Genomic DNA, 13,160 nt, shown 5'->3' with positions numbered 1-13,160 from the left:
TCCCAGTCACCTTGAAAACCATCCCTATGCTTTGACTGTCTTTGTGTAGCCAATCAATTATCTTCTCAACAACTCACCATGACAAAATTCATAACTCACATCATCTACCTACACAGTAAAGGTGTTCCTGTGTTACTTTTGACATTGAAATATGATCCCCAGAACCCAGGATTAATTACAAACTCAAGACCACAGCTGTTCGATGATAGCAGCTGAAGAAAGATTCAAGTCTATTCTGTACATGGCAGCTGGAATAATCTTTCCAAAACTTTCAGATGATGTCATTTGTCTGCTCAAATCTTTCCAGTGGCTTCCTACCTCAGAATAAAATACTTTCAGTGGCCTATGAGTTTCTCTGATCTCATCTTCTATGACTCTCTCCCTTGTCTGCTCCACTCCTGGGCCACTAGCCTCCTTTCCAGATCCTTCACTCAACAACGATGCTCCCAATATAGCGCCCTTGCCCTTGCTGTTCCCACAGCCTCCATTCGCTCTTTCTTCAGACACCCAAGTGGTTTATCCCTATACTTCACTGAGGCGCCGGCCCAAATGTCTCCAACAGAGACCTTCCCTTGATATCACTCTTTCCTCAAACCACCACTCTATTTCCTTATACTGCTTTGGTTGTCTTCTAGTACTTACCCACATAGCCACATTATGTTTATTTTTCCCATTAGCCATGTCTTCCCACTAGAAAATAAACTCTGTGTGTCTAGGCAGGGACTTCGCCATGTTCACACAGAACAGCATGGGTCATAAAACAGATGCTCAATAAATGACTATCGACAGAAAAAAATCTATTGGAACTAACAACGTGCTTTCACAATTCATTCAGAAATTGTATTTAGACCTTAACTCATGGTACCTGATTTTCTCTTTCTCTCATCAGGGCCATTTTATCCTGCCTGCATGATGACAAAATTGCATCTTACTTTACTTGTAACATTATTTAGGCTTATGTTGCCTGGCCAAGCACTATGACTTTTCCTGACTCATATATAAAAATATAAAATGCCTAATTTCATGTATATTGTACTTTATGTATATAAAATATACATAATGACCTAGCTTTTATTTATATTCATAATATATAAATTATATCAATTTTAAAAATTAATGCACCTCAATCATTCCACCATTAGAACATATTGAAAAGATTATGTCACAGTGCATTTAAACAGCTTAAATTAAAAATAACAGAGAAAAATAAATATGAAGATAAGACTATGCCCTATGTACTGAATTAACTCCCAAGGACACTATCTCATTGCAGCTAGCAATTACAATCTTTTATTCTATCCACTTCACTGCATACAACACATCTTTTACATCAGCTCACCAGAGTTGTTGGCAGACTGCACAAAGCCAATTAAATCAGACATATAAAATTAGTTAGAAGGAAAATATCATTCTATGTTAACAACCTGAAAGGTATAAAGGCAATGACTGTACTTCTACTCATTTATCCACTGCCATAATATTAAATTAAAATAATTTAGACTAAATTGCATTAGCTTAGAGACTATAAAGCATCATTAATTGTATGTAACTTTTTAGCCCATAGATATATCCTTAACATAATCGCAGTTTTTATTCTAAGCCTAATTGAAAAGTGATTAATTCAGAACCCTACAAATATGACCTTTACACATTATCTCAGCCTCTCTTTCATTTCAACCAAAGGTTCTTGTCAGGGATTTAAGTAAAATATGCATATTTCAATCTTTTGACTTCACCAGCCTGCTGGCCTAATTTACATAAGCTGTGTTTTGAAGCATAGCCACCTAAATGACCCTTCACTTCCAGCATATAACTGTTTCCATTCCTCTCTCCCTGAAAATCTAACAACTCAATTGAGAAAGAGGAATTAGCCATAACCTCTTTGATTGGCATCAATATAATGAATCACACAGAATTAAAAACTGATTGATTTTATCTGTAATTTTCTTAGAGATTTTTATTCATCCAAAGGATTTCTAGAATATTTATGACTTCTCTTATTCCTTTATTTTAAATATTTTCAAATTCATTGCACCATTTCCCTGTTTCTAGTATTTACATTTAAAAAAACATTAGCAATAACTGTTATAGTCTACTCATTCTTAATTTTTGATGGCATTAATCCTCTACATCATTCTCAATATTTTACATAGTCTTTGCTTGTTTTACCTGTTGATGTCTAATTTTCCAGTGTATTTATACTCTCTGCCTCTGGGCTCTGGCTTTGTTCTTTTGTGGAAGATGGGCCATAGAACAAAATATTAGTGTTTGCACAGAAGACAGCATAGTTTAAGTAAATTTTTAAAGTTATAAAATACTAAAGCAATACTATATAATAATATGTAAGATAAATAAGAATAGAATTATGTGTGCTGATGTAAAAAGTCATTTAAGATATAGTGATGTTTAAAAAAAAGCAACTTACGCAACCAAATGTACCATGTCTCCATCTGTGCATATAAATTATAGAAGTATATATGTAACACATAATAAATACATTTTTGTACATACACAGAAGATTTATGGAATCATGCACAAAAAAAAATGTTATCCAAAGTTTTCATGGGTAAAAAGAGAAGAGGTTGGGTGAGGAAGACTTTAGCTTTTTGCTTGCCTGTTCTGTACTGTTTGAACTTTTAAACCAATCTTCTGTAACAAAAAAAGAGTTGATCAGAAACCTTAGAATGTCTATAACCTTTGATCCAGAAATTACACATCTTGGAACTTATTCCAAGAAAATAATTTTGAATTTGAAATTATCTTAGGTAATAAGATATTCTCCAAGGTATTAAACACAGTGAAAACAGTAAAAATTTAAATATCCAACAATAAGGAAATGGTTAAATTACAAGAAAACCACAGATGAGAATAACACAGAGACATTAAACACGTTAATAAAGATTACATGATAATCTGAAAATGCTTATGTTCTTTTTAAAATAAAAAGAATACATTTTATAAAAATATGATATTACTTGGTAAACCTAAGTTTAGAAATAAAAGCGTAATCAAATGTTGAATGCGGGTAATTTTTCAAAAATACTTTTCTCTAATTTCTAAAAGTTATTTCACATGTATTTATCATTATTTATTAATAAGCATTAAGAAAAAGACCTGGTACATACATGAGAGTGTAACAAAATTGTCACAAACTGCCATCTAGCATGGAGCCCACTTTAATAAAAGGATAGCAATAAAATATTTTAAAATTATAGGTGTTACCAAATCAAGAAAACAAGTTTCTCAATTATTTGAAAAAATAATAAACCAATGGAGTTTAGCTTCATGTTTCCAGAAAAACTCAACTCTCTTCTAGGTGACATGATCATAGCCCCAAGACTGTTATTCTACCCATCACCTAATCCTAATTACAACCTGCATTATGTGCATCCCTGCTTTACAACAGATATTTACTTACATTGATCCAGGTAAACAATCTAGTTTTCTGAAGTGGAAATAAAAAATAATAATAATAAATCAATGTTACTACTGAAATTTAACATTTCTTTATTTGAGCACCAGTTTGCCAAATTCTATAAATTTTCTGGATTCTACATTATATGTATTAGAATTTAACAAGGAAATCCAAGATAAAAAAATTTGAATTATTACATAAGAGTTTCAAATGTCCTTTAACAAAATTCTTCACTCATAAATGACAAAATCCTTTGAAAGATATTGGGAGTTTTTGTGTTATAATTCCAGGGCAGGGGTCGCAAACTCTGTAAAAGTCCTGATGACAAATATTTATGGCTTTGTGAGCCATAGGGTCTCTGATGCAACTACTTAATTTTCATTGTGGTGGGAAAACAGCCATTGACAATATGTAAACAAACGGGCATGCCTGTGTTCCAATAAAACTTTTTTTACAAACACTAAAATTAGAATTTCATCTAATTTGCCTGTTATGAATTATTATCCTTCTTTGATTCTTTTCAACCATTTAAAAATATAAAACCATTCTTAGCTCACAGGCAATACAAAAACAGGCAGCGGGCCAGATTTGGCCATGAGCTGTAGTTTACCAACCCCTGCTCCAGAGTTATTTTCAATAACTTATTGCAAGGTCTTATCACTTGTCAGGAATGCTTTTATCCTCCTGCATCCCACCTTCAAAATCTTATCTAACGTTGAAAGACTTCCTCAGCCACCTCCTTCATGGAAACTTTCACGCTATGTTCAACCAAATGGGACTTCTCTTCCTATGTAGCTCCACAGCCTTTTGTATCTTCTCTGGTTTTATTTATCACTACTGACCTTTGTCCAGTTATTTGTGTGCCATTTTTTCCTCTTAAGCGTCTATGGAAGGAACCCTCTCTTACACGTTTCTCAACCACCGTGGTGCCTTGCACATAACAGGAAGTTAGTAACAATGGTTGAATTGAACGATAATTGCTCAACATTCTCAATTTTCAGATGCGGCCTCGGTGGTTTAATAATAGCTTTTAAGGGCCTAAAAGAAACATTTAATAGACATTAAAAGTATTTTTAAGTTTTAAAACATGCTGGATTTAGTAATATTAAAATATGAAAACAAAACTTTATATTGAATCAAGAAGAATGCCCTCCATGTTGGCAGGAGAAGACAGATGGAAGGGAGCAGAGGAGACAATGGTACAGGTTCCAGGGCACAGGGAGGCTCTGTGAGGGGCTGGGTGTCTGGCAGACACAATCCAACTGCTCTGTCCACAGGACACAACTTGGTCCTTTAACAGTCCTCCTACAGTTGAAAAAAGTATAAGGCCTTCCATGACTTTTTCCTTCCACTGGGTCCTCATCATCCTGACACTCCTCACTCTTCCCCAAATCAAATGGGCCCATCCTACCCACCCAGGAATCCCATGGATCAGGAAGTAACGCAGTTTCAGAGGAGCTCCCAAAGTGAAGTTGGAATTTTTTATAACATTTTCATATTTTGATATAAACGGGACAGATACAATAGGAAATCTTTAGGAACCCTGAAGCCAGTCTGCCTGAATTCAAATCCTTATATAATCCTTGGCAATTTAGTCAAACTCACCAAGCCACAGATTCTTCATCTGTAAATAGAGATAATAATAGACTCTAATTCATAATGAAACTGGGCTGTTGTGGGGATTAGATCAGTTAATATTCTTAAGTGTTTAAAATATTGGTTGGCATGTAGTTAGTACCAATGTTAGCTATGAACATACAAATGCATATATAGCTAAGAACAAATAGCATTAATAGTATTAAATAATCTCTAAAAAGCCACACACGTCCTTGCCTTCAGACATGTATTGTGTTTTATTTGATTCTTGAAATAGGATTTCCATAGGAAAGAATTTACAGAAAATATTAAACAGGCTATATAAGAATCATCAAGTAATTTTTAAAATGCAATAGAAGAAAAACAGCAAGCTGAGAATACATGTATGATTATGTGGGAAAGAGAGAAACAGAAAAATTTGAACCCCTCTGGCATCATCACAACAGTGTTTCCCAAGCTTTGGCAGAATGCAATGGCCAAAATCAGCTTCCATGCACAGGGACAATGGTGGTTCAATTCAACGGCCATACTTACCATCTCCTTTCTCCACCCTAGAGAGACCTGACTTCCTGCCCTGTGCCTTAGCAGTGCTTCCTTCCCAAAGCTTATTCTTATGCTTTTCCTTTTCTTCCTCAGAAACATGCTCACTGGAATTCTCAGATATGCCCTCTCCAATCACTTGGGTTCCTTTTCTCATTTCTTCTTCAAGAACATTCTCTAAGTTTTCCTCTATTGGCACAAGCTTTGTCTCCATATCTGCTGTTATTGTTTTTTGGTCTTCAGTTCCAATTTGCAGGGATTCCACAATTGGAAAGTGGGATTTTCCTGGCTCATCATTTTCACTCAGCTCTGGAGAAAAGGAGCTTCTGGCTCTTTCGTCTGGATTATTTTCTGTGTGGGTTTCTCCACCCTTCACTGTAGATTCATCTTCACTGCAACTAGAATATGGGTGACTTCTAGATGAGGTTGATGAAGAAGTTTTTCTATCTACAAAAAATGAAAATGATGACATCATTGTTTTTTTGTAAAGCAGTTGAATTGTGGAAATTATGTTAGTAACTGATCATAAGAAAGAAAAAAATTTCATTGTGGAAAGCCGCCTCCCGAATCGGGCCTAGCGTATGCGCTGCAGCCTGCTCTAGAGTTACCCCCGCCCATCGAGTGAGCCAAGATGGCGCCTGCATCCTGTTTCCGCATAGTGACGCATGTATCCGCCACCCGCTCCTACCAATCGAAATCCTGTATACGCGATACTAGCCTAGAAGCTTATTGGTTGTTAATTGTGTATAAAAGGTCTTACCCGGACGGGGTAGGGTGAGACAGCCCACAAGGAGCCGTGCCTGACGGCCACATCGAGGCTGCTCTCCCACGAGGCGCCGTGCCCCGTGTGGGAACCAGTAACACAGAATGTTCATCTAGCTGTAGTAAAGGGCTTGCTTTCACAACTGCCGTGTGGTTCGAGTCGTGATTCATGACCAGGTTAGTTCGCGCAGTCTGCATCTCTCTCTCTCCTTCCCTGTTTCCCCTCGCCGGCCGGGAACCGGGGACCGAGCGGGGCAGCGCCGGACAAGTGGTGGCCCGTACGGGGAAGCTCCTCCTCCTGCCTCGCTCTCGACGGTCCCTCTGTGAGGAGAGCAGCGCTGCGCGTCGAGCTTACGGCGGACTTCCCGCGCCTGATCAACGCGAGAAGGTGAGTGCGTCTTATTACATGATAGTTAGGGCCCGTGGGTTTTCAGGTGACCCCGGGGGACTCGGAAGAGCTCTCCGAGTGACTGAAGTATAGTGCCGACTGCAATCATGGGGCAGTCCGGAAGTTCACCTCTCTTAGCTCCCTTAAAGAACCTTTTGAAACAACGGGGTATCTCGGTCAGGAAAAGCTCCCTTCAGCGTTTTCTTGATGATGTTGATACTTTTGCCCCTTGGTTTGCCTGCACCGGCAGCCTTAGCCTACCCTCTTGGATGAAGCTCGGTCGCGACATAGACCGAGCGCGCCAGACGGGCGTGTGTATGGACCCGATTCTAGTACCCATATGGGAGACCGTCCGTGCGGTCCTTGAACTAGAATCGGCTACCGGCCTAAGCCCGTCCTCTGTCTTGCAAGAAGCATGGTGCGCGCTCCAAGAAACCCAGTCAGTTTCGTCAGCGGACGGCTCCTGTAAGGGCAAACCGCCGGAGTCCAGTGACTCTGACTCAGAGTCAGATAGCGATACTGACGAGAAGGCGGAAGCATCCCCGCTAATTGAGTGGGAGGAGCCTCCCGCCACACCCGTGCGGCCTTCCGCCCCGCCAATGTCTACCGCTGCACCCCCAGGGACACCCCAGCTCCCAACTGACGCCTTGGGCGGTCCCACCAAAGGACCTCGCCGAGAGCTCCCTCTAGTGGCCATGCCCAGTAAATGTAATTATCCTTTGCTGCCAGACCCGGAAACCCCGATGGGTCGGTCAGGGGAGGGGCAACCTTTGCCGTACCCCCCGCCCGAGTATACAGGCCCTCAGGACCCCCTTGCATGCCATTCGACAACACAGGATCCGATCAAATTCGTGCGTCCCCCGGCTCAGCAGGACTGGACCTCTGTGCCACCTCCAGACTCGTACTAACCCCCTCCATGGGTGTCCAGTTAGTAGGGACCTCCTTCAAGGGGCCCTTACCGGCTGGTACTGTAGGGCTCATATTGGGAAGAGCATCCACGGCCCTGAAAGGATTAACAGTTATACCAGGACTTGTAGATTCAGATTTCACAGGCCGTGCCCAAGTTATGGTTCAATCTCAGCGGGGCACCTTAGTCATTGCAGAAGGTGATAAGCTGGCGCAGCTCCTGCTCTTACCCAGCTTACATGCAGTCTTTCCAAGCAGAATCAGACAGAGAGGGGAAAAAGGGTTCGGATCCAGTGGAGCGATTTTTGAGGGACTCCATATGTCCCTGGAGTCTCGACCTATGCTAACCATTAAGGTGCAAGGCAGATCTTTCTTGGGCCTGCTCGATACAGGGGCCGATCGGTCTATCATAAGACAACAAGAATGGCCCCCCACCTGGCCAACGAGCAGGGCGGAAGAGCCCATTAGAGGAATAGGCCAAATTTCAGCGCCCATGCTCAGTGCAGCTGCCCTTCATTGGGCCGATGAAGAAGGACACCAAGGCAGTTTCCAGCCTTATGTATTAGCCCTGCCTGTGTCTTTGTGGGGAAGAGACATTCTGACCCAAATGGACGTTACTTTAATTAGCGGCTACTCCCCAACCTCTAAGCGACTGCTAAAAGAAATGGGGTATACCCCCGGCAAGGGTTTAGGAGCTTCACTGCACGGACGTGCGGAGCCTATACAAGCTGCCCCCAAGTCTGACAGACGAGGCTTGGGTTTTTCATAGGGGCCACTGAGGAGAGATTCCCACCCACACCTATAAAACTAAAATGGAAAACCGAGGCTCCGGTGTGGGTGCCTCAGTGGCCCTTGCCACAGGAAAAACTTGCAGCATTGCACGCCCTAGTATCAGAACAACTAGAAAAGGGCCATATCGCCCCTTCCACGTCACCGTGGAACACCCCTATATTCGTAATAAAAAAGAAATCTGGTAAATGGAGACTGCTACATGATCTAAGAGCTATTAACGATTGCATGGAGCCTTTAGGGCCCGTTCAGATGGGACTGCCCCTCCTCTCGGCATTACCGGAGCACTGGTCGATTTTCATCATAGATCTGAAAGATTGCTTCTTTTCTATTCCGCTCCACCCTGAAGACACCCCTAAGTTTGCCTTTACTGTGCCCTCTAGTAATCAAGAGGAGCCCTGTCAACGCTTTGAATGGACAGTCCTGCCCCAAGGCATGGCTAATAGTCCTACCATGTGCCAGCTGTATGTCGCTGCGAAGCTAGCTAGCACTCGGCAGCAGTTCCCTCAAGTGAAAATCATCCATTATATGGATGACATTCTCTTAGCCCATAGAGACACAGATCTTCTTAAAACAGTTTTGTCACATTTAGTCCTTAGTCTTAGAGAAGCTAACCTAGAGATTGCCCCTGAAAAAATCCAAATGACTGACATTACCACTTTCCTGGGGGCGAAAGTCGCACCCACTCATGTTTCCCCCCAAAAGGTGTCTCTCAGGCTAGACAATATACACACTCTCAATGATCTACAAAAACTCATGGGGGATATCAATTGGATCCGTCCATACCTAAAAATACCCAATGTCAAACTAACACCTTTGTTCGACCTGTTGAAGGGGGATTCTAATATAAACTCACCTCGAAGCTTCACTCCAGAGGCAAGGCGAGCACTATGCCAGGTGGAACAGGCGCTCAGTGGCGCTGCATTGAAGAGAATAGACCCTGATGAGCCTTTTGAAGCCTGCGTGCTGCCGACAGAATTACAGCCCACTGCGGTACTGTGGCAGCGGGGGCCGCTGCTCTGGGTCCACCCTGGAGTTTCCCCCAAAAAAGTCCTAGAGCACTATCCTACAGCGGTTGCAGACTTGGCCCTAGAATGCATTAAAAGGGCTGTGCAGCATTTCGGTCAGCAGCCCAAAAATCTCAGGGTGCCTTATTCTTCCCAGCAGCTTGAGATACTCACCGGATGCATAGATCAATGGGCCATTCTCCGGTGTACATTTCTTGGTCCCATTAACAATCAGTTCCCTAAGGCTCCTCTCTTGCAGTTTGTCACCCGGCACCCAGTGATTTTTCCCAAAGTAACCTCTCCTAGGCCACTAGCAGGCGCCCCCACCGTATACACGGACGGCTCCAGCTCTGGAACAGGGGCGTATTGTGTGGAGGGGGACACTCCTAAAACAGTGCTCTTCCAACCACAAAAGCCTCAATGGGTAGAACTGCAGGTTATCATTGCAGTCCTGGAAAGCCTTTCCGAGCCCTTAAATGTTGTCTCGGATTCTGCTTATGTTGTGAACTCTGTACAAATTTTAGAAACGGTGGGCATTGTTAAACATTCCTCTACAGTAAGGACGTTCTTTGCCAAACTACAGGAGGTTATATGGACCAGGCAACACCCTTTTTACATAACCCATATTAGAGCCCACACAGGTTTGCCTGGCCCTATGGCCCAGGGGAACCATAGCGCAGATGTAGCCACTCGACAGCTGCACATCTTTCCGACGCTGGTACCGTATCAACAAGCCCGAGAATTCCATGCCAAGTTTCACATCAATGCAGGTACCCTAGCTAAGCGGTTCAGCATACCACGTGCAGCTGCTCGAGATATTGTCCGAGCCTGCAACAATTGTGCAGAGCAGAGAGCAGTCCCCTCGGTTGGGGTCAACCCTAGGGGTCTCACCCCAGGGGATACTTGGCAGATGGATGTCACTCATCATTCAGAGTATGGTAAGATCAAGTACTTACATGTGTCGGTGGACACATGCTCCCAAGTTTTATTTGCCTCTGCTGAACCAGGAGAAAGAGTCTCCCACGTCATTGCACACTGCCTTGCTGCATGGGCAGCTTGGGGTAAGCCAAAGACGTTAAAGACGGATAACGGGCCTGCCTACACTAGTAAATCCTTCCAAAAATTTTGTGACAACATGGATGTCCAATTAAAACATGGCATCCCCTATAACCCTCAGGGGCAAGGAATCATTGAAAGAGCGCACAGATCTCTCAAAGACTTGCTTAAAAAACAGAAAGAGGGTATAGGCCACGGCCTGTCCCCAAAAGCTCGACTGTCTGTAGCCTTGCTCACATATAATTTTTTAAACGAAAATTCACAAGGAATGACACCTGCCCTGCAACACACCACCCCGAGTCCTCCGCATAGAGGTCTAGTCCGTTGGAAGGATGTCCTGTCGGGGCAGTGGAAAGGCCCTGACCCGGTGCTCAGCTGGGCCAGAGGCTCTGTTTGTGTTTTTCCCCAGGAACCAGGACGTCAACCAGTGTGGGTTCCGGAAAGACTGGTGAGAACCGTGACATCACCTGAAGAAGCCAAGGAACAGCTGTCAGAAACGCCAACGAATATACAACCTGAACCATTAGACCAAGCCTCCGACCCTGCTGATGATGGCGACGACCGACAAGACGATAATAGTAGGACTGACCACCCCGCGGTTGCCCAAAAAGAGGATTGGTAACTCTGTTCTTTGCTCTCCTACAGCAATCCTTCTAATCTGCCTTTTTCTTTTTAGTGGAACTATATTTCCTCCACAAGCTTCAACGAGTCCTTCCCCCTCACCAATGACACACTGATCCTCTCTTTCGCTAACCTCTCTGTCAAGGTTGTCAACACCACAGTTGCGGCGAATGCTACTTGTGAAACTGGTAATGGCGAGTTAAGTAAGGGAGTCTTGCTTGAATTTCTTAACGTTACAGGGAAGAGCCGCCAGTCTTGTGAAGGGATCTTGAGTAAAAAGGAGACTCAAAGGTGCCTTTTCCTTCCAGGGCTTGCTCCTACAGTCTGCAACCGTTCCAAAGACCCGGATGCCTCGCCGCCCCGCTATCCTAGTGTATCGCCCAAGTTATGTCTGGCTCCCCGTCAAGGCAACCGACTGGGTTGGCCCTGTTTCTCAAGTTGTTTCACTTAACAATATCCCCTTCTCTAAGTCTAGGCGTCCAAGAGGCATAAAAGAATGGCTATCGAATGCTGCCAGTGTAGCTTCCTCTTTGTTTGTCCCAACGATCGGGCAGGCTGTGCTACAAGCATGGACAGATAGGCAGCTCGCCATAACGATGGAAACGGTAAATGGCTTGGTCAACCTTACCCGAGACGTGCTACGCCGCCACAATCAGATGCTGAACTTAAATTTCCAGGCCATTCAGAAACTCCAAGCGGAGATAGATGAACTTGGACTGGAAATAGATGGACTCTGGAGAGTGCTTCAGCAAACATGTGACACCCGGTGGCTTACGGTTAAACTCTGTGTCACTCCTGTCAGGGCCAACGTGACCGGAAGCATTTCCAGAGTCTCTGATTGGCTGAAAAGGTCATATTTTCCTGAATTTGTTAATCTCTCCCAACAGGTGGAATCTAGTTTAGACACAATTGGGGGGATCAAGTTAAAACCCGTTAAAGTCGATCTCTCCGGGTTAGGCGAGGTTCTACAGAAACTATTGCACAGTGTTTCTTCCTGGTTCTCTTGGCCCAATTTAACTAATTGGATCCTCATTGTAGTGGGATTATTGGTGGGATTAGTCGTTGTTAAATGTTTGCTAGAACGCCTGTTTCAAGCGCAGCAGCAATTGCGTGTTACCACTATGATGGCTATGACTCCCACCTCTGTTACCCCCGATAGTGACCGATTTATTAACCATACCCCTTCCTGGTCGCCTCAGGTGGGGCGCTTTGGAGCAAAATTTGTAGCGAATCGCATGGCTGTTTCTCGGGTGTAAAAGGCGACACCAGTAGTCATAATTTTGTCTCAGGTGGGTCTCTAGGGCAGAGTCCTAGTTGTGGCCAGACTGGACCCTAGCCATTGCACAGAGACACCTAGTGACACCCCCGACTCTGGTTACTGCTGTTCCTGCCCCCGTCGTTGTTCCCCAGTTGCCAGGCAAAGCACTGCAGGGAGAGTCACGTTGCTTCCAGCTTACGGACTCTCCGGTCTCCATATGACGTGAGCATTCTGGTTGGTGCTAGAGGCTCCGCCGCTGGATGGCTGAGGCCTAGTCCAGACTCCCCAAAGCACCAAAGAGGTTGTGAACCATTTGGGTTCACGGGAGCACGCTCATCACTGGAGACACTGGGTCAAAAATAAATAAGAAAGGGGGAGATGTGGAAAGCCGCCTCCCGAATCGGGCCTAGCGTATGCGCTGCAGCCTGCTCTAGAGTTACCCCCGCCCATCGAGTGAGCCAAGATGGCGCCTGCATCCTGTTTCCGCATAGTGACGCATGTATCCGCCACCCGCTCCTACCAATCGAAATCCTGTATACGCGATACTAGCCTAGAAGCTTATTGGTTGTTAATTGTGTATAAAAGGTCTTACCCGGACGGGGTAGGGTGAGACAGCCCACAAGGAGCCGTGCCTGACGGCCACATCGAGGCTGCTCTCCCACGAGGCGCCGTGCCCCGTGTGGGAACCAGTAACACAGAATGTTCATCTAGCTGTAGTAAAGGGCTTGCTTTCACAACTGCCGTGTGGTTCGAGTCGTGATTCATGACCAGGTTAGTTCGCGCAGTCTGCATCTCTCTCTCTCCTTCCCTGTTTCCCCTCGC

At 44.1% G+C, this 13,160-nt stretch overlaps 1 protein-coding gene across 5 annotated transcripts in view; it reads right to left on the bottom strand.

The window, feature by feature from the left end:
• ERICH3 (glutamate rich 3) overlaps positions 1–13,160 on the bottom strand; it is a 152,534-nt gene that overhangs the window by 22,640 nt on the left and 116,734 nt on the right. For all 5 annotated transcript variants that reach the window (XM_037826907.1, XM_037826910.1, XM_037826909.1 and 2 more), the window contains one exon: positions 5,546–5,998. In XM_037826907.1, coding sequence (XP_037682835.1) covers positions 5,546–5,998 — 453 coding nt within the window. The remainder of the gene's footprint in view (positions 1–5,545; positions 5,999–13,160) is intronic.

Source organism: Choloepus didactylus, chromosome 2 (genome assembly GCF_015220235.1).
Source record: "Choloepus didactylus isolate mChoDid1 chromosome 2, mChoDid1.pri, whole genome shotgun sequence".
Taxonomy (NCBI): domain Eukaryota; kingdom Metazoa; phylum Chordata; class Mammalia; order Pilosa; family Megalonychidae; genus Choloepus; species Choloepus didactylus.
The sequence above is the reverse complement of the archived record's forward strand: the minus strand, read 5'-3'. Positions and strand labels throughout refer to the sequence as shown.